Genomic DNA, 22,130 nt, shown 5'->3' with positions numbered 1-22,130 from the left:
GTTGAAGAAGACTGGAAGACTGGGAGAAGAGAGGGTTGAAGAAGACTGGAAGACTGGGAGAAGAGAGGGTTGAAGAAGACTGGAAGAAATTCAAGATTTATTTACAAAAGTATTGTAATTTGGTAGAAGGCTAAGAAGGATGCTAGATCATAAATAACTGCCTACCATTGAATTAGATTTGAATTTGACGATAAGTGAGATTGAGGAAAATATAAAATTTTTGGAGAATTATTAGATTAAATTAATTGAACGAGATTTAAACAAGATGATAAATTGCTGGAAAAAGGTCATAATGATGTAAGTGGGAGTGGGAGACGTGAGGGAGTCCAAAGAAGTTTTGAAAAATGTGTTAGGAGCACTGGGATTATTCCCCTATATGGGGTAGATCCACATGTACATATTTGTAACTAAGTCTGCTTTCAGGAATCCAGCTATGAACTGATGTGAGTAAACTTCTTTTACATTGTTTATCATTTTTGCATTTTGTATTTAAAAAAAAAAAAATCTCAATAAATATTTATATATATATATATATATAAAATAACACCATCACACAGAAAGATATTTTAAGAGTTCACATTGCCGGTCTCCGTAACCAAAATTTTTTGCCATAAATTGAAAGTCCCAACTGACCAATACTATGGACTCATAGTTTATTATCAATAGAAACGGACAATGAGTGGTATAAATGCAGTTACTCTTCAACTACTAGGGATCACTATGGACCAGAAGGGAACCACCAATCTTAATTAAGGAATGCAGCCCGGCTAGCCTTGTTGCAGCAAAGAATTTTGTTTACTACCCAAGAACACACGTACCAATGAAGAAGTGGTGCTTAGCAAATAGTGCAAAGTTTTCCATGTGCAGAGGGAAAGTTGTTTTTCTGCAAAAAAAATGCTTCCAAGTTCAACCCCATGTCTTGCAAGCTCACTTAAAGCTTTAAGTTAGCAACTATCTACCACACAGTAGAAGGAAAAAATGTTTCATTACAACTGTAGTCGTGTCAGGCTTGAAACACTGGAGGAGAATGGTTTTTTCTTGTTACCTGCCCTGAACATATTAGTACTTAGTGGTAAATATATGCTCTTTTTGGTTGTTGTGTACTATTTTACTGTTTTTATTTCATTTTTAACTGTTATTATTTCATGCAATGCTTTTTATTTTTATTTTACTGTTGTAAGCCAAGCCAAGGTCTGGGAGGACTAAGAACAGCAAAGTGAGTAAATTAAAATCTTACTCATCTAAGATGCAACATGAAGCAATTTTACCCTCATTCCACATATACACATTTCCACTCCCCAAATCAAATATGCAGCAAGCAGCTAAAATGGCCAATACAGTGAGTAGTACAATTTGTGTTTCCCCAACAGCACCACCACACTCTCTGCTTTTGTAAATCCCTTTCATTTTTATTAGAAAGGAAATGTAGCGGAATACTTTGTCATTCAAGGCAGCAATTATCGTAAAATTGTAAAGTTGGAAGGGATCCTGAGGATCATTTAGTCCAACCCCCCTGCAATGCTGCTGTCCAATATGGGGATTGAACCTGCAACCTTGGCATTATCAGAAGAGGAGGAGTTTGGATTTGATATCCCGCTTTATCACTACCCTAAGGAGTCTCAAAGTGGCTAACAATCTCCTTTCCCTTCCTCCCCCACAACAAACACTCTGCGAGGAGAGTGAGGCTGAGAAACTTTGAAGACTTGGAAGTCGCTGAACAGAGAAGTGTGACTAGCCCAAGGTCACCCAGCAGCTGCATGTGGAGGAGCAGGGAAGCAAACCCGGTTCACCAGATTACGAGTCTACCACTACACCACACTGGCTTACCAGCACCACACTCTAACCAACTGAGCCACCCAGCAGATTCTAGGCATACTTACTGTTCTTACTGAACGGGTCAGCAGATCTGTCTGTGCAGCAAATAAAGATAGGTCCAGGCTCCATGTGTTTCAGACCAGTTCTTCCATCTTCGTAGCAGAGCAGTTGTCTGGATATAGACTGGATGGGCAGTGTTTTGTGTCTTTCTGCTCCATTTTCCTGCCTTCATTACCACTGACATTCTGCATGTTCAGTAGCAGCCAAAGCATAGCATGGTCAGCCTCTGGGCCTCCAGAAATTGCTGGACTACATGCACCAACCCTGACTATTGGCTGTGCTGGCTGGGTTTGAGAGGAGTTGGTGTCCAAACACAACATCTGTAGGGCCAGACATTCCCAGCTCCAAATACTTTGCCAACACACTCTGAGTTTCAGGTGCCCAGGAGAATTAATAAGCCTTTGGTGAAGGGCGATATAGACATCTTAAAGGTAAAAGTAAATCAAGTGGGCAAGACAAGGCTGCATTCAGTACACAGAGCTGCAACTCTGTGTTTCTAGCACATTTTTCTGAGGAAACAGCCTTGCAACTCTAAAGAAGAAGCTGAAAATAAAAATTTGGGTATGGACAGGTGGTTCAGGTAATGACACGAAACAGCTTATTTTGGCAGACTGCCTTTTTATTGCATGTGTTCTGTTTGAGAAGTACAAAAAGAACCAACTGAAGGACTTGCATTTCAAAATTAGCAGTTTGCAAGTTACAGAATTCCAGTTTTTGCTCAACCGTTAAAAACGCACACGCCAATTTTATCACTTAAGTCTTGCCCAAAAGAAGTGTGTTTCCTAGATCCGAGAAAGGCAGTGATATCTTTTTTGTACATAAAAAAGGGACACACAATCACTTAAAACCTCATTGTAAAAAGGTAGTTATGGGTAGCTGAGTTGTATTGAATGCAAGTCAGGAGTTGACAGCCTGGTTTCACACGCTGAAACAAAAAAAGTATTTAGCCTATCAAAGATAAAGAGCTTTGCGGCAGTGATATACGGAAGGCACCAATTGTTTGGTTGAAAACTCACAATTATGCTTTATTTGAAAGGTCCTTACTTTACTGTATGTATTTACAGTGCCCTAGTGTCAACTCATTCTTCTGCCTACACTTTTTGCTAGAAACAAAAGCGTCTTGCAAGCTAACAAGTGTAAATGGTGAAATAAAGAAGAGCCTAAACAGTGATGTATGTGGTTTTCCCCCCACCGCTAAAAAAAACAAACCCAAAGCCTTTACCAAAAAAACACACAAAAAACTGTTCAGCAGAGAGATAATTCACATCCATGTCATCCTGTACATTACAGAAATCATATACCTATACTTATTCTACACCAGCTAGCTGTTTTTCAAGAGAGCTCCGCCTCCCTCCACACACAGTGTAACTTAACACACATTTAAATACTGCTTTGGAAGTGCTGACATTCACCGGTTTTGGTCCTATCGATACACATTCCCAACAAGACCCCCAACTTCACACTTTGGGCATGCAAGGGAGTTGAAGGCACCCTATCCATCTTTGACCTCCTCTTCTACACAGAACAGCTTCTGAAGACATTTGCTCTCCAAACTCTCTTAACGCTCTGACACAAGTTGGACCGAGATAAAAGCCAGCCACGTACATTAATAGATACTAACTCCCTTAGGCTCTGCATGTTGAGCCTGCGCTCCCAGAACCTCGACTACAAACGCCAGTCTAATATGATTCTAGTCCCTGGGACTTGGCAGCAACAGAAGCTCTCATCACCCCTTAACAGGCTCCGTCCTGTACGCTGAATGCCACACCCAGCATTTTAGGTACCGAGTGGCAGAGGGAGTTTGGAAATCCAGTGGAGAAGTAGCCACTATCCAAAAAATGCAATGCAGAAGAGGTAGATAACAAACGGTGGCTCCGGGACTACTATGTGGACCTGGTACACAGGGAACAAGGACAACACTACAGCCAGTAGGACCAGAAGTAACTGGAAAAGTGTGCACACCTCAATGTTCCCTCATATTACAAAGCACAGTGTATAAAATTTCTCCCACTAGAATTCCAGAGGAGTCATACGCCTAACATTTAAGAACTCCATCTCTTTGGACAGACCTTTTAATTTGAGGGGGGAGTCTTCTTTCACACACCATTCAGCTGCAATAGAGTGACCAAGTGTTACCGTTGAAAAGGGGGTGGGAACATTGAAAGCCACATAATAACCAGTTTTATTATTATTATTTTAAAAAAGAAAAGAACATTCTCTAATGCACACAGGGATGGCTACTAAGCGATGGGGCCCCGAAATGTCTTTAGCATACGCACATTATACCTTACTAATTTCTTGGTGCATGTTCCTAGGACGTCAAGACTATATACAATCGGTTCCTTATCTTTTCTTCCCCAGGAGTCCTTAGACTAAGGCTAAGGTTCCACTTTAAAGGTAATCTTTGTGCAAGAAAGCAGGTATGGTTTTAATTAATCCAGATTGACTTTGGAAAAATAGAGGCGTTCCCAATGGCAAGGAGGCAGAGGCTTAAGCTCAGTCCTATGGCTTTTAGTTCCCCCCACCCCTTTTTAAAACGCAGTGAGAACTCATGATGTCCACTGAGACATCCCAATGTCTTTTAAACTTTCTTTGTTCATGCGTAGAATTCTTCTTGTTTCTGTGGTTTCTGATAGCCTCCATTTGACTGTTTTGGCTCATCCAGTGAGTAGCTTCCTTCATCTTTTTTCTTCATTCTGTACAGCATGAACCCAACTAGGAATCCAGCAAAGAGCAGACCTATTAGTCCGCCAGCGATGACCCCTGTGGAAAAAGCAAGTGCCGAGTTAGATGTATTCAGATTAGGAATAAACGAAGTGATAAGGTATTTTTTTCACACAAAAACCCCAGAAGCATTACTGCTCAGTATCATGTCATCGGAAATCAAGAAAACATGTAGACCACTCTTTATGTATGCCACCACAGCGGCAAGAATATAGCGAAAAATTGGAAAAACAACATGATCCCCATCAAATCTGACTGGTTAGCTAAAATGATTGAATATTTACATCTTGCAAAACTAACAGGGAGAGTAAAAGGAAACACTGGTTAATTTTTAAAGAATGTCTTAAAAACTATATGGACAATGCAAATCTCCTAGCAGATTCAGACTAAATCTTGTAAATAGAGGGAAGATATGGTAAAATATGTATAGAGAAACAAAAGGAAACTGTGGCATGCGTATTGAGTTAAGATTGATAACAAAGCATTAAGAGGAAAGTTGAAAGTCAAATGTGTGTGGTGTGGTGTCCAATGTAAAGGTACGAGGGTAGGTATTGTATGAAATGTATGTACTGTTTATTGTGTAGTATCTGTTGAGTTTTATGTCATTAATGTGTGATAACAATAAAGATTATCTTTAAAAAAAGATAAAGTATCCCCCCCCCAGCAAACTTGGCCATCTCACTGCTCACCCCTAATTCTAGATCATTTATGAACAGGTTAAAAGAAGCACAGGCCCCAATACCAATCCTTGTGGGACTCTACTTTCTACATCTCTCCATTCGGAGAACTATCCATGGCTACAAGCCATGATGGCTATGGTCTGCAATTGGAGGCGCTAACACAACTGGAGCTGCTAACACTTCCAAATACTAGTTGCTGGAGACCACAGGAGGGGAGCATGTCCATGTATTCAGACCCTGATTGAGAGTTTCCCACAGGCATCTGGTTCACCCCATTGATGCTTCTTATGTTTCTCCAAGAGCGACCAACGCTTCGTAAAAAGAACAGCCAGCCAGAGGTATGCTACAAAGAGAGTTGTTTCTGTGGAATCTACAGTCTGGATCAGGGCTAGACAACATGATGCCCTCCAGATATTGTTTTGCTTATAAATTCCCATCACCTGCCATGCTGGTTGGGAATTGAGAACCCAACAAGGCATGAGAGCCTACAGATTCCCCATTTCTGGTCCAGGTGAAACAATCCAAGTGTCCAGCTTTGGGGGTTAATCTTTTTCCTCCAAGCTGCTAAGAATGGGGCATGCGGCAGTATTCTCCATTGAGCACAGCCTTCTGAACAGATATTTAAGGTCCTGATCATGTGCCCTCTACACAAAGGCCCTGCTCACCCTCCACATGTTGAGGAAGCAAGAGTGGGGATGCACTAGTTGTGCTTAGGCTTTGTCATCTGTTGTCACAAAGCCATATAGTAACTTCAACCCATAAGATGCTTGCCATAGTACTGGGTTGCCCTGGGAATAATTAACCATACAGTGATGCCAATGTGAGCAGCTACTCTGCAACAGCTGCTGAGGTTGTGACAAGTGTAGAGCTCCTCAAGTTCATACTGCGGCTTTGCTGTGCAGAAAACAGTATGGCAGCTCAGCAACAGTTGTCAACTGAGATAGTGCTAGAGATTGCACAATAAGTAGTTTAAACTAAGCAGGAAAGAGGGAGAGGGAGAGGGAGAGGGAGAGGGAGAGGGAGGGGAGAGAGAGAGAGAGAGAGAGAGAGAGAGAGAGAGAGAGAGAGAGAGAGAAGAGATCTTCTAGTTTCACATACCTCCTAGAACTTCTTTCCTGTCCATTATTCCTTGGGCGGTTCCTGCAGATTTTGCATTCTTTGTTTCTGTATCTACTGATTTATCACCGGGCTGAGATCCCACTCCTAGTACTGAATTTTCTCCATGTAGCTCAATTGAAAAGTCATCCTGCATAGAAGAACAATCACACCATTTTAAATTTCCCTTCCACAGATTCAGTGCATGTATGTTGTTCACACAGCTACAAGAGTTTATGAGGCAGCGTTGCTACTCAAGGTTCTATCACGACATGTGCTCAAAGTCTGCATTTAAACAGTCTGCAAGCTATAGCACAGGTCAATGGCAAAGCTGAAGGTCAATTAATTGCATTTCAGCATAAGAGTTTAATTTATGTAGCAGCATGGTGAACAGCGTCTCGTTCTTACCTTACTTCCAGAACCATCCTCAATTAGGATGCCTCCGTCATTGGGCAAAGAAGGGATTTCATTCTGGTCACCAGAGGATATTGTAGTGGGACTTGCAGTATCCAGACTTCTCTCACTAGTCGGCACAAAGTCCAAAGCAGGTGTTGCATCATCAGTGCTTGATGCTTGATGGACATCTTGGTAGACCTCTGCCTCAATGAAGTGTGTGCTAGAAATTTGCGACGTTGTGGTTCTGACTGTGGAAATGTGGTGAGTCGTTGGGATTCTAGTCATTATGACTGGAGACCTTGTTGTTCCATGTTCAGTAAATGAGTCCAGCTCATATTCTGTAGCTACTGCTGTCTTGTCAGTCACCAGATCCATCAATGGGACTAAAGGCATGCTTGTTTGGGATACAGGTCCTCCTGGATACTCTTCTGTAGGACTATCTGTTTGCTGTACCTCAGGCTGCTTATATTCCGAGTTAGTTGAGGATTCGGGCAACGACGACATATTTGTTCTTCCTTGCAGTGAAACTTTTACGAAGGTTGCAGGATGGCCTGACAAAGAACCCAAAGCATCAGTATTTGTTTTAGTTAGTACACAGGAGGCCTTTAAAAACACACTACATTGCATAACAGAAAGCTTACCCAAGTGGTTCAAGAAGTCTGAGGAATCCCTATCTCTTCAATAGCCAATTCCCACCCCGTGGCCAACTAATTATGATACAGTGGTACCTCGGGTTAAGTACTTAATTTGTTCTGGAGTTCCGTTCTTACCCTGAAACTGTTCTTAACCTGAAGCACCACTTTAGCTAATGGGGCCTCCTGCTCCTGCCGCGCCGCCAGAGCACGATTTCTGTTCTCATCCTGAAGCAAAGTTCTTAACCCAAGGTACTATTTCTGGGTTAGCGGAGTCTGTAACCTGAAACGTATGTAACCTGAAGCGTATGTAACCCGAGGTACCACTGTACTCCTCTCCAGTTGTAGAACACACACACACACACACACACACACACACACACACACATGTTGACTATATTGGTCTCTGTCAGGGTACTTACTTTCATTATTAATTTTAATGTTCTTTCTAGAACAATGAAATCCCTACTTACAGGGTCTTAAGATTTTAACATGCAGTCAATTTTAAATGAAATCTGAACTAGCCACCATTTAACTACCATAGCCTTTATTATATTCTGGTTATGGCAGGCACTACAAAATTCTGGATGGCCCCATTTGATAGGTGTGGGGAGGCTTTGGCCATCCCAATGTTGCTGAACTACAGCTCCCATCAACCTCAGCAAGCATGGCTAATGGGCCAGGGATGATGGTTGTTGTTGTAGTTCGGCAACATTTGGAAGGCCAGAAGTTCTCCAGACCTGCCATATGGCCTCTGTCAAACTCACTAGGCGGCCCTGACTCCCGGCCTAACTTGATAGGCAATAAAGGCACAGCAGAGTTACTCTAAGGAGGACTGAGAGGCAGGATGGATTGTGAAGCAGGAAAGACCGAGATTCAAATCTCCACTCAGCCTGAAGCTCACCAGTCTCTCTCTCTCTCTCTCTCTCAGCCTAACCTACCTCACAGAGTTGTTGTGAAAATAATAAGTGTGTGCAGATCCATATACACTAAGCAGTGTGGCACTAGGCCTTTAGTTAACTATAAGCTTACAGAGTTAGAGCTGTTCAGAACCCAAGAGTTCAAGAAGCGCTTTGTTCACAGCTAAGCAAACACAGAAACAAGCTTACCTGCTCCAGAACCAGAAAAAGAGTCGTAATCATCACCAGATGAGTCCATGTCTTCAGGTGGGAAACTGATGTCTGCTGGTTGCTACAGAACAGAAAACAAAGTACATTTAGAATATTCTCCGTTGATTGTTTCCTGTACACATTACAAATCCTAGCAAAATGCCCATCGCTATGCTAGGTAGGATGCCATATGGAGGAATACTTTTTATTCTGCAAGGACTACATGTAGGGCAAGAGGACACAGTATGTGTCCGCAATACCCTTACAAACAAAGACAAACACGTACTCTACACATATAAACCCTGATAGATCCTTCTTGGCAAAGCTGGACCATTCAGCACTGAGAACAAAGGGCAGTTAGTTGCACTGTAAAGAACCCTGCTTTATTCCACCTCCCTACTCCTTTCTGAATATACCCATACTGTAAGCTACAAAAATGAAGCTTACTGCACAGCCATAGTGAATAATAATTACATGAAGGACAAAGATTGGAAGAACCACAGAGGAACTTATTATGATGATGATTCATTTTTGCATAGCAATAAGACACAAAGATTCAGAATCATGCAAGGCGCACATGGAAGTTTTGTATAAGGGTTCCAATTTACACTCTTTTCTGCAATGTGTCTTTTAGACACTTACACAAGCAATACTGGAATCATTTCACTCCACTATTTGTTTAGAAAAGTATTGGCATGAGGGAAGAGATGCAATTAGTATAATTAAACAGATACACGTGGTCAAATAAGAAAGTAAGTAAGAGCAGGGGAAAAGTAAGAATTGGAAAATTTTAGAGCAACTTTCATTAGAAAAAAAAATGGTTTACTATGTAAAATGTTCTGATGCCCTAGAGAGTGATCTAATTTAGCAGGTTTACTTTCTTTGAAACAGAAAAGCTTGGCCAATATCATACTTGCAACTGACATCTTTTCATGTTTATGAAATGCGGGGGGTGGGGGGGAGATGTGGAAAAATAAAAGAACTGGAAACTTTTCTGCTCCGCATCACTGCCTGTGGGCCATGAAAAAGGCACACAGAAACTCTACTCTGATACTAGAGCTTGTGGTGAACGTGTTCAGAATACCCCTGAAGCCATTAAATTCTTTGGCTGCATTATATCAAATGTAGAAATTTGATTCTACATTCTTTTCAAGCCATTTGGCCAACTGAGAGCCCTCAACACAAACTTCCTTATCCAAAAACAGGCCTACAATCCTTGCTAAATGATGGTCTTTTTATTGGTGATGAGATCAAACAAGGGTTTTACTTGGGAGCATCAGTTGAACTCCTTCCCCAAGTCCCTTTTCACAAAACACTGGACACTACAGAAACACAACATGCCCTCGTTTGGGCAGACAGGTAAAGTAGGTAATGACAGCTTTTCACATGTATTTTGGGCTCATCCTCTATCTAGAGTGCTGCAAGGCTGTTTTCTGCAAACCTTTAAGTTATATTCCCCTTTGTATGTGTGCCTATCTGCACTCTTTGCTACATCAAGATAAACACACACACACAGAGAGAGAGACCTTCCCTGCAGCGCTATCTTATCTATATGGTTTGATTCCATTTCTCCATTGTGTTCCAGCTATGTCAGCATGCCTCTTAAGCATCCGTTCTACTGCTAAAGGAACAGCAGTTTTCCTGCCTTCAAGAGGATATCAAACTAGATTTATAGCAGAGCTGGGGAACCTTTTCACTCTTGAGGAACGCATATCCTCCAGTCTATCCTGCCAGGGGCTGCCGGAGCAAAAAGTGGGCAGAATTTGCAGCCCTGTGCTACTCTGTGCCATCGCCACATCCCTCCTTCCCTCCGGCGCACAGTGAGAAAGAGGTTTCCCAGAGGGGTGGTCTGGGAAGTCAGAGTGGGCCTGCAGCATCTGGAGGGCCACATGAAATTGGGCTGGGTGGCGGTAGTGGGAAAAGGTTGCCCACTGGAGGGAAGGATCAGTTGGGATAAATGGTCACCAGCACCAAGACAGATGATCCTATCTGCATGAAGTTGCTTCCATACAAACACAGTTAACAGCCTTGGTGGTTCTGGATCTCACGTTTGGCTCTCCTCAAATAGGATTTCTGCATCACATCCCACATAGTTGTTCCACATCACAGACCCTGTGTGTCAATGCACGGCCTCTGAAATAGCACTTTTGTCTCTTTCACATACCTCCACAGCCGCATCACAATGCTGACATCTGAGGCAAGGATTAGGAGGCAACCGATTTTGTGCATTTTTATGTCCTTAACCCTACAGGGTTTACAAGGCAACCTTTCACATTTGGGCTAGCAGCACCAAACGCTTAAGGCATACACAAACCAGTCTGCTGGCATCAAAGAAAGCTAGTTACGGATCATTGCTTTGGAGGTCTAAATCTGCCCAGAAGATCAAGAGAAAGTTCCTCCAAGGATGAGAAACCAAACAGCCCTGGGATGTTTGGCAGCTTTCATTCCCAACGAGAGGTATTGGAAGCTGTCTTAGAAGTTATCTCATGGATAAGTTCCCTCACCTCATAGATATCAAGTGAAAGGTTTCAAACACTAGACACTTTTCAGTGATACTAAAGCATGCAATGTGGATTCTGTTCTGAACTCTTTCTTGTAGAAGCTTGTTCTATGCAGGTGTTCAGTTTCTTAAAATAAAAAAGCATCTCTATACTGGAGGTAGATAGCTACAGGGGAGGCTTCTGGTAGCCCGACACTCTTCTCATGAACTTGTGAGAAGCGCTTGTTACTTTTCACCTCCAGGCAATTTGACTGCACATGCATACCTTTAAAAGTAAAAATATATATATAGTGTTACAGGTTCTACGATTTTGGCTCTCAAGATATCAAACAGTGTTAGAAACTGGGATAGAAAACTAGGAGTCCAATGGCTAGGTTGTGGGCACTAAAACAGAATATTTAATCACCTCTTTTTTGGGCGGGAGGACAACACTTTTTATTATTTTGATAAGCATGAACTAATATGCAATTCACATAAAAGACACATTGTTAATATCACTTTTTTTTTCAGAAACTGTTAATACATTTTAATTCCCAAGTACGAATTCCAAAGGATCAGCACACCCCAACCCACGCATTATTGTAGGAGTTGCAGATCCAGCCTCTTTGAATTGAAATCTCCACAAAGTTCTTTGAACGTTGTGGGTTAAACCACAGAGCCTAGGGCTTGCCGATCGGAAGATCGGCGGTGCAAATCCCCGTGACGGGGTGAGCTACCGTTGCTCAGTCCCTGCTCCTGCCAACCTAGCAGTTCGAAAGCACGTCAAAGTGCAAGTAGATAAATAGGTACCGTTCCGGTGGGAAGGTAAACGGCGTTTCTGTGCACTGCTCTGGTTCACCAGAAGCGGCTTAGTTATGCTGGCCACATGACCTGGAAGCTGTCTGCTGACAAATGCCGGCTCCCTCGGCCACTAAAGCGAGATGAGCGCTGCAACCCCAGAGTCATCCGCGACTGGACTTAACGGTCAGGAGTCCCTTTACCTTTACCTTCTGGTTGGGTTTCTTTGATAACAAGAGATTGACACAACTATTTCCTATTAAGAGTCTCCGAATGCTGTCCTTGGTATAGCAAATGTTTTTGTTGGGTCTTCCCTATACTTCCAGCAGCATTTATGAAGACACTCTGAAGACATGTATTTCAAGGATGTCTCAACTTGAGGGCTGTGGATAGGAAGGATGTATATTCTTCAGGTGGAGACAAAGTAATAGTCTCTTCTTTCCCACCCCATTTCAAATGAGACATGTGTGGGAAGGATTTTAAGATACATATGCTTTTTCTTAATGCTTTCCTAAAACAGCTGGATTATCAGCTTGAGTTATGGCCATAGTATTTACATCGAAACGGGGGGGGGGGGCTCCAATATTTTACAGGCTACATACTAAATATCTTGGGTAGGTCATTATGCCATGGACTATGGTCATTATGCCAGGGATTATGCCTTGAGGTAGACCACAAGGAACCTATTTCAAACAGCACTATGAAGAGGAGAGCTGGCTGAAGGAAAGAATTTGTGTCCGAAAAGGTACAGCAAGATGAGTGCTGGCCCTAGGAAGGTGTGTGTCACTAAGGCTCTGCTTCAGGCACCAAAATATATTGGATTGGTGCCAACTCCATCACCGTAGTTCCAATAATATATTCTGTTGAGTTCAAGCCAGACCCCTTGTGGCATTCAGACCAATGCAACCAAAATTATCTTCTCAATTTAGTCTTTTTTTAAAAACAGAAGACCCAGCAAATTATCTTGTAGGAATTAAGGTTGAGATCAGCTATCTCTGAGCTTCAATAAAGGACAGCTGTATGTGTGGTGACGTTGGTCACCATCTGCTAATTTTAGCTGCTCCAAGTTTCCAAAAGATTCTGAAGTTCAAGAACAAGGAAGGCGATAAGAAAGCTTTGTAAGCTTCACCACTTTAAACTCACCACTTTGCAAACTGTGCAGCTGCTCATTTTACTCAGTGTGCAAGTTCTTAATGAGCTACAATGCCATGCACTTTGCTCAGCTACAGCCTGTTGGGCTTCAAGCAGAGCAGGTCCAACTGCTTAGACAAATCGATGGCTCTTAATGTGGGTTGCTTATTAAGTAGCAGCTGGCCTTCAAGGGGGGAAAACAACAACAAGCTCTATTGTCATTTGGGGTTCTAACAAGATTGTCTCTAAATTCTAACCCACCCTTAGCTGCCTGCTGATAATTCCACTCTGCAAAAAAACAAGTTCTAGAAAGTTATTTGACTGAAGCAACAGCTCCCTTTGGGTGAAAGCAGCTGACACAGCAGTGATTGGACTGTACCACTTCAAACTGCCTGAGGAAGATTGCATAGTTGGAAGCCATCCCATGGGGTAGGTGGAATTCTGTACTTGCACATCAGGAGGTAGAAGCTAGATGAAAACTCTTCACAGTATCTAATTTTCTAGCCTCAGCTGCTTTAATACGGAGGAGCCTTCAACCATGAGATCTGGCAGCTGTAGTCTGATGTGGCATTATCCAGAAACCGATCTTATCATCCCATCAACTATTACTGTAAGCTAGACCAAAGACATATTGTGATGTGTACAAACCATTCAGATCTTGTATGGAGACTAAACATGCTTGAGTGGCTTCTGTCAACTCAAGCTTGAGTTGGTAGATGAAGGAATACCAGAAACCCCATTAGCTGGGCTTGGAAGAGTGTGGAGAGCACCACACCTTTTTCATTTAACTATATCTAAAAGTGTTTAAATTTGATTGAACTTTTTTTTTTTAAAAAAAAAGGGTAAAGGGACCCCTGACCATTAGGTCCAGTTGTGGACGACTCTGAGATTGTGGTGCTCATCTTGCTTTACTGGCCAAGGGAGCCAGCATACAGCTTCCGGGACATGTGGCCAGCATGACTAAGCCGCTTCTGGCGAACCAGAGCAGCACATGGAAACACCGTTTACCTTCCCGCCGGAGTGGTACCTATTTATCTACTTGTACTTTGACATGCTTTCAAACTGCTAGGTTGGCAGGAGCAGGGACCGAACAACGGGAGCTCACCCCGTCACAGGGAGTCGAACCACTGACCACCTGATTGGCAAGCCCTAGGCTCTGTGGTTTAACCCACAGCGCCTCTCACGTCTTTTTTCTTTCTTTTTTTCTTTTTTATTGCAACCCAATGTTTCAGATTGCTACAGTGGTACATTGGTTCTCAAACACCTTGGTACTCAAACAACTTGCAACCCAAACACTGCAAACCTGGAAGTAAGTGTTCCAGTCTGCGAACTCTTTTTGGAAGCCGAACGTGCTCTGTTTTGAGTGTTACACTTCCTTTTTGAGTGCCACACCTCTGCTTGTTTTTGCTATTTATTTTGCATTTTTGTTTTTGCAACTCTTTTGTTTTGTTTTTGTGACTGTTTGGAACCCAGTTCAGCTACTGATTGATTGTGTGACTGCAGTACATTGTTTATTGCTTTCGTTTTATTGCTCAATGGTCTCGTTAGAAAGTAAAAATCCACGTTAAATTGCTGTTTTAGGGGTTGTTTTTAAAAGTCTGGAACGGATTAATCCATTTTGCATTACTTTCTATGGGAACATGCGTCCTGGTTTTGGAACAGACTTCTGGTACGGATTAAGTTTGAGAACCAAGGTACCACTGTACTGTGCTGTCCTTGCCTGCTTTGCTGTGACACTGCTAGACTTGCCTCCCACGTGAATAACATTTTAGCAGGTGTCTGATCCAGACAGGAGGTTGTCCTTGAGAGGGAGACACCGGGCAGTTTCCATGCTGACTCATTGCTATCTCTCTCAGACACAGCAAGGTAAGCCTGGACACTTGATATCAGGAGATCTATTGGCAGATACAGCATCTTTTGAGCAAAGCCCATCAAGGTGACAGATTAGGATGTTCAGACAACACCCACATCCTCCTAGTCAAGCTTTGGCCATGACTTTAAATCTAGATTATTTCCCACCTGAAGGATTTACCTCACCACTTACTGCAAAAAACAGGAAGCATGAGCCAGGAGTAAGCAAAGCTGATGCAATGAGGTTTTCCATTCATGGAATCATAAAATTATAGCATTGGAAGGGACCACGAGCATCATCAAGTCTTACAACACAAGAATCTTTTGCCGAACATGGGGTTTGAACCCACAGCCCTGAGATTAAGAGCCTCATGCTCTACCGACAGAGCTATCTCCATTCCTTTCATTCAAAGGTGAGAGGGAAACACTTTAAAAAGCAATTTACTGGGATAATTCACCATTTCTCCCAACAGTACATTAAAGCCATAGCTTTTATATACACCATTAAGATACTATATAGGTCAAGATGGCACAGCACAATTATAGTATGGCAAAAAGTATGTCGGAAGAGGCAGGTTAGCCCACACTTTGTCCACAAGAAACAAGAGAGCAGCCACCCTTTTCCTTGGGACATTTCCACATACTATAATTCTGGTGGTTGCACAGTCCGCATGGCTGGTGGCAAGATGGACTGTTGAGATCACAAGTGTCAAGAGTGTGCCAGGTCATCCAAAGTTAAAAGCCAAGTAGGAGCACTCCAACTATTTGCAAACATGGGATTGTTCACCAAGACACTGGTGTAGTTCATTGTACCACTAACGAATACTTGGAAGCTCACCATTTCCCAGGCACTGCACTCTTCCCTTTGAAAAATTAAAAAATGTTTTCACTTATTTGAGTACAGTGGTGCCTCGCAAGACGAAAAGAATCCGTTCCGCGATTCTCTTCGTCTAGTGGTTTTTTCGTCTTGCGAAGCAAGCCCATTGACGGCTTAGCGGATGAGCGCTATTAGCGGCTTTTAGCGGCTTTGCGGATAAGCAGCTAAGCGGCTTAGCTGCTTAGAAAAAGGGGGGGAAAGGGGAAAAAAAGTCGGAAAAACTCGCAAGACATTTTCGTCTTGCGAAGCAAGCCCATAGGAAATTTGTTTTGTGAAGCACCTCCAAAACGGAAAACCCTTTCGTCTAGCGGGTTTTTCGTCTTGCGAGGCATTCGTCTTGCGGGGCACCACTGTACCCAGTTTGGTCCAACCAGGACCTATCCTTATGCTAGTTGCACGTCAACAATATTTTATCCTGGGAACCTGAGAATAGTTACCAGTGTTTGAAATTAGCCAGGCACCAGATCATTGGATCTGGACTGTTTTCACACACTTAATACCCCACTCTGTAGAATTCTATCAGTGATATTTTATCTGAACTAGCCAAATGTTTAAATGAGAATCAATCACAGTCAGTCCATCATTTGAAAAATAAGACTTTAGAGCTGCCTTGCCCCAAAATGGCAACTAGACATTCTGTTTTGGTGACTACCCTCGGTTTAAGGAGCCATTTTGGCACCTAGCTTATATATCTTAAGTTTCCGACACTGATAGTTACAGTTCAGAGCAGGTTATAGATGGATGTCATGGTGGACACATTATGACAGCTTTGTTAATACCGTATTTTTCGCACCATAGGGCGCACCGGACCATAGGGTGCACCTAGTTTTTAGACGGGGAAATCAATAAAAAAATATCTTTTTTCCCCCCAGCCCCAAAGAGCAGCATACAGGCTGCACACAACCTCTCCCTGCCGGAGGGGTTGTGTGCGGCTATGGAACAAGCCAAGGCAGCGAGCGGGATGGATCCCGCTGGCTGCTTTGGCTTCCTCTTTAGCCCCGCGCAATCCCTCCCTGCCGGGAGAGGCTGCGCAGGGCTAAAGAAGCCATAGCCCCGTGCAGCCTCTCCATGCCGGAGGGGTTGTGCGCAGCTATGGCACAAGCCTGCATTCTCCCCATAGGATGCACACACATTTCTCCTCAATTTTTGGAGGGGGAAAACTGCGTCCAATGGAGTGAAAAATACAGTAAGTTTCAAGTTACTAGCTCCCAAGAATCTCAACTAGCCCACATGGCCACAGATACCAGCTTCAGTTGTATCTGGTTCCAAGGACTTAGGGAGAGGTGAAGACATGCATTCCTCATAAAGCTTCCCTGTCTGGTCACCTGGACACAATTCTTACTCACCACAGGTGACCAGGAGTGTGACTATTTTACACATCTCTGTTCTAAGTCCGCCAGCCAACTCTACAGTGCCAGTGCTCTACTGCCAGTGCTCTACAGTGGGCATACAGTATTTCCCCCTTTTACAGACATCTGTTCCTACTTACAGTTAAGGAAGCACCATATACTAGTCCTTGGCTTCAGCAGGATGGAGCTGTACATTTAAAAAGACAGTTTTAAAAGGTGCCATTTCCTTATGCAGACCTCCATTTGGGGTGTTCGAAAAGCTCAAAGAAAGGACTTGGCATATTATAACTCGTTCCTCTGGAAGCTGTGGCATTTAAGTACCTCCCTGCGCCCCAACCCTCGCAAATGATCTTCTAAAATGAAGCAAAAGTCATTAAAAAAAGTTCTGCTCTTTGAGAAACGTATACCAAGACATTGATGGACCTCCCAGTTTCTCCTGAACACAAGCCAAGAATGAATGGAATAATAGGTAGCATAGCCTATTCCACATAATGTGCAAAGTGATGGCGGAAACTGAATTTAACCCAATATAGTCATCAATAAAATATATTAGGGTTTTTTTGTAACTTCACAGCAAGTACTGCTCTCTCCTGCTGAGCTTGTATGACCAGAAAGGGAAAAGACAGTTAAGCATTTCAAACAAGAGTTGAGTCATGATTTACAAAGGCTACAAAATGGCACAAGAGATGGTAGCATACCACTTCAGACTGCAGGTGGGACGGTCGTGGTTTTCAAATGCTCCCTTGCATAAAAGATTCCATGCAAGTAGAAAACTGGCACAGCAAGAAGTGGGCTGGGATAGTCCTCCTCTTCTTGCTATACTTGGTTTTGGGCAGGGTTGTGTTTACCGTGCTTAACCATGTTTTAATTGCTGCAACCCACTCCGGGACCTCAGGCTGAAGGATGGGTGGTAATTGTAATATTAGAATAATAATGGGGTACCATAATACACACAGGATTCCTGCCTGCAATCTGAAGCCCTTGTCTTCTACCACCTGCTTCTAGTGTAGGCCAGGCTTTACAGGTATTACACACCCAAGAAATGAAATCTTGCCGTTGTTTGGAGTTTTTCCTTCACCTGAATCAGAGACATTTATTTACTCTTTATCATTGCCTATTCAACCCAGGGGGTAGGGGCAGATCTACTGATGGATCTCTGCATGATTTCCAGTAGGTCAGCAAGGGGTTTTAACAGCAGCAACAAAAGTACTTTTCCCTAAAGTAGGCTTCCAATATGAAGGAAGCTAAGGAGGAGGGGACAGGTGAAATAGCTGGGAGCTCAACTTAGTGCTTTAAATGTATGTTGTGAGTGTGACCTAACAGTCATCTCTTCTTCCCAAAGAATCCAGGGAACTGCACTTTGTTGAGGCTGTTGACTTCACAGAGCTATACAGTGGTACCTCAGGTTACATACGCTTCAGGTTACAGACTCCGCTATCCCAGAAATATTACCTCGGGTTAAGAACTTTGCTTCAGGATGAGAACAGAAATGGTGCTCCGGCGGTGTGGTGGCAGCAGGAGGCCCCATTAGCTAAAGTGGTGCTTCAGGTTAAGAACAGTTTCAGGTTAAGAACAGACCACTGAAACAAATTAAGTACTTAACCTGAGGTACCACTGTGATTCAGCATCCTTGCACTACAATCCCCTGGATTCTCAATGACTGCTGAAGCGGTACAATAATGTTTTAAATGCATGATGTGGACGCTGACCTCAGTTAAATTCTGGTACTGAAAGCAAAACTCTAGACTCAAGAATGTGTTCAGAGGCACCCTGATCTTTAAAGCCAAACTGCATTTCCTTTGCACTTCGCTCTCGTGGTTCTATTATAAGTGTATCTGACAAGCCTGAGGTCTGCCCATGCACGATTTAGCCTAGCGTTTCCCCAGCTGTTGTTGGACCACAATTCCCATCATCCCTAGCTAGCAGAACCAGTGGTCAGGGATGACGAGAGTTGTGGTCCAACAATAGCTGGGGACCCACTGAGCCTACCATATTTTTTGCTCTATAAGACTCACTTTTTCCCTCCTAAAAAGTAAGGGGAAATGTGTGTGCGAATGCAGGCTGCACAGCTATCCTAGAAGCCAGAACAGCAAGAGGGATCGCTGCTTTCACTGCACAGCGATCCCTCTTGCTGTTCTGGCTTCTGAGATTCAGAATATTTTTTTTCTTGTTTTCCTCCTCCAAAAACTAGGTGCGTCTTGTGGTCTGGTGCGTCTTATAGAGCGAAAAATACAGTACTTGTCCCCTTACTCCTTCAACCAACCAGATGCTTTTGCCTCCTGGACCCGTGTCAGGCCCAAATATTTAATTCTGCTACCTCCCTCCCCTTTTTGTGCTTGGCACGCAAGTCCCATTATGCCAAGGACCAGACAGACTCTTTGGCTCACAGGAAGTGCATTAGTAATCGCCACAAAATTACCCCTCAGTGACCTGAGGATCAAGGCCGATAGTTAACACAAACTCAATTAGAGTAAAAGGATGACAGAGACATCACTAGGGGCATAATCTTACAAAAAGTAGTATGTGAACACTCAGCCATCTCCACTTATTACATAAGTAATCCCTTTCACCACCCCAGAGGTGATTAGGCTAGCATTTATTCAACTTTTAGAAAGCAAGGGCTGAAGCAGAAAGACACCGAAACTGGCTAAGGGTTTGCAGCAAATTTTATGACAGAGCTGAAAGGGTGATCACAAGCTGCACTTATCCCCTGTGGTTGGAAAAGCACATTAAGCCCATCAAGCTAACCTATTTTTTTTTTTTACTTAAGACTCCTCCCAGCAGAGTTGATGGCTGATTCCTTTCTACTTAACAAAGCATATACAGATGTCTTTCGCATCAGACCTCACAGATGAAGACACAAACACACCCACATGCTCTTATCTTTCAGCTCTGTGAGGCCTGCTGAGCTGTGAAGGTTATCTCTGATCTGAGCACAGCAGAGCCAGCTGCATGGCACTGAGCAGTCAAGGGACCTGTTTACGTAGGCAAAGGGCCTTCTGCTGCTGTATTCCACAAGCAACCTCCAAGGCTTACAACTAAGGCTCCGGAACTAACAATTTCACAAGGAGCCACCTTCTGCAAGCTTGATGTGGCACCGTCATGCTTATGGTAGAAACAGATCTGACCTGCAAAACAATGGATAAGCTGAGCGCATCTGTATGTGGCCTGGATACTAAAAACCCTCCTCCTCTTGCACAATTCTACCTAGAATCATAGAATCATAGAGTTGGAAGAGACCACAAGGGCCATTGAGTCCAACCCCCTGCCAAGCAGGAAACACCATCAGAGCACTCCTGACATATGGTTGTCAAGCCTCTGCTTAAAGACCTCCAAAGAAGGAGACTCCACCACACTCCTTGGCAGCAAATTCCACTGTCGAACAGCTCTTACTGTCAGGAAGTTCTTCCTAATGTTTAGGTGTGTTTTACCTGTGCATTAAGATTATATTCTGGAGACTCTCCAAGTCCCCTGCCATCAGAAGTAATGCGGGTGGCAACCAGAACAACCTTTTTCAGTCGTGGCACCTTGTCTATGGAATTCCCTTACTAGGAGTTTTCTACTGCACCATTCCAGGTTTTGGGGCACGAAGAGAACATTTGGCCAGGCATTAGACAACTCTCACACTGGAATTCCGAATTCTTCTGCTACCTTTTTGCTTGAATTTGATTTCTGATTTTATTTCGTTTGTGTACTTGAATTTTCAACAAGCTTCTGACAAAGTCTTCATCAGAGACTCCTTAGTGAGCTTAGCAGTTATGGGAAGATAGGGCAGGTGGTCTTATGGACCAGGTTAAGAAACAGGAAAAAGCTGACAGTTCTCAAAATGGAGGGATGGAGAAATTGGAGCCCCCCAAGGATCTGGATTTGGGATCCCTTTTAATTACCCCCGGGCCTCAATTAAGCCTTCTGGGCCTCTGTCTGACCCTTGAGTCTCTCTCCAGGCCAGATTCCTCACTTGCCTTGCTTCACACACTTAAGCACTTTGTTTTTTTGGCTCGAATGTGTCCATAACTCTTATACATTATTTTCGATTGCCTAGATAGAGGATAGCAAGGGAGCATGTGAGTTTATGTAGAATCTGGCCAACTGCACAGAAGTAAAGCAGTTGCAAAAGGAACTCTCCAAACTGGATGAATTGGGAAATAAAAACAGTAAACACTGTTCAGTGTAAGCAAGTGTGAAGCGATGTACATTGGGATGCAAAAATAAAAATCCTAACTTCACATATATGCTAATGGCATCTGAACTGGTTATAAGAGAACCAGAGAGAAGAGGTTTGGGTCATATTTGCTAGCACAGTGAGGAACATAAGAAGAGTCTTGCCAAAGACCCATCAAGTCCAACATCCTATTCTCACAGTGGCCAAACAGGTACCTGAATAGGAAGACCCCAACCTAGGTCCTAGGTCTATACGCAGCACCATTTTCCCTCACTTGTTATTCCCAGGAACTGGTATTCAGAGGCATGCTGCCTCTGACACTGGAGGCAGAAAGAACATAACCTCATCCTCCATGAACATGTTTAACCCCCTTTTACAGTCAAAGGGACACGGGTGGCGCTGTGGGTTAAACCACTAAGCCTACGACTTGCCGATCAGAAGGCCGGCAGTTCAAATCCCCGTGACGGGGTGAGCTCCCGTTGCTCGCTCCCTGCTCCTGTCAACCTAGCAGTTCAAAAGCACGTCAAAGTGCAAGTAGATAAATAGGTACCGCTCTGGCAGGAAGGTAAATGGCATTTCTGTGCACTGCTCTGGTTCGCCAGAAGCAGCTTAGTCATGCTGGCCACATGCCTTGGAAGCTGTACTCCCTTGGCCAATAAAGTGAGATGAGTGCCGCAACCCCAGATTCGGTCACGACTGGACCTAATGGTCCCTTTACCTTACAGTCATACAATTATGGCAGCAAATTCCAGTTTTAGCCATGCACAGTGCATAGGACTGGGATACAAAGCCTTGCAATACAAGGGTCCTAGGGAAACTCATCAAAATAATAAGCTACTCCTTAGGCCCTCCCTCAATAAGATACCATCTGTTTTATTCAGTCTACAAACATGTCTGGAGCTTCTGGCTGGTTTAGATTTCAGTGTCTAGCATGCAACTTAGCTTTCAAACTGCAATGTTACTCAAATGCTA

General features: G+C 43.3%; 1 protein-coding gene across 1 annotated transcript in view; it reads right to left on the bottom strand.

Annotated features, from left to right (window-relative positions):
• Window positions 1–2,473: 2,473 nt before the first annotated feature.
• SDC1 (syndecan 1) overlaps window positions 2,474–22,130 on the bottom strand; it is a 35,806-nt gene continuing 16,149 nt past the window's right edge. Inside the window, exons 2-5 of the mRNA XM_079970171.1 lie at window positions 8,512–8,593; window positions 6,783–7,321; window positions 6,378–6,525; window positions 2,474–4,638 (exon numbers count right to left, since the gene is read on the bottom strand). Of these exons, the coding sequence (XP_079826297.1) occupies window positions 4,472–4,638; window positions 6,378–6,525; window positions 6,783–7,321; window positions 8,512–8,593 (936 nt within the window). The 3' untranslated portion in view covers window positions 2,474–4,471. The remainder of the gene's footprint in view (window positions 4,639–6,377; window positions 6,526–6,782; window positions 7,322–8,511; window positions 8,594–22,130) is intronic.

The sequence above is a fragment of the Podarcis cretensis genome (assembly GCF_951804945.1).
Source record: "Podarcis cretensis genome assembly, chromosome: 3".
Classification (NCBI taxonomy): domain Eukaryota; kingdom Metazoa; phylum Chordata; class Lepidosauria; order Squamata; family Lacertidae; genus Podarcis; species Podarcis cretensis.
Note: the sequence above shows the minus strand (reverse complement) of the source record. Positions and strands in the feature narration are given on the sequence as shown.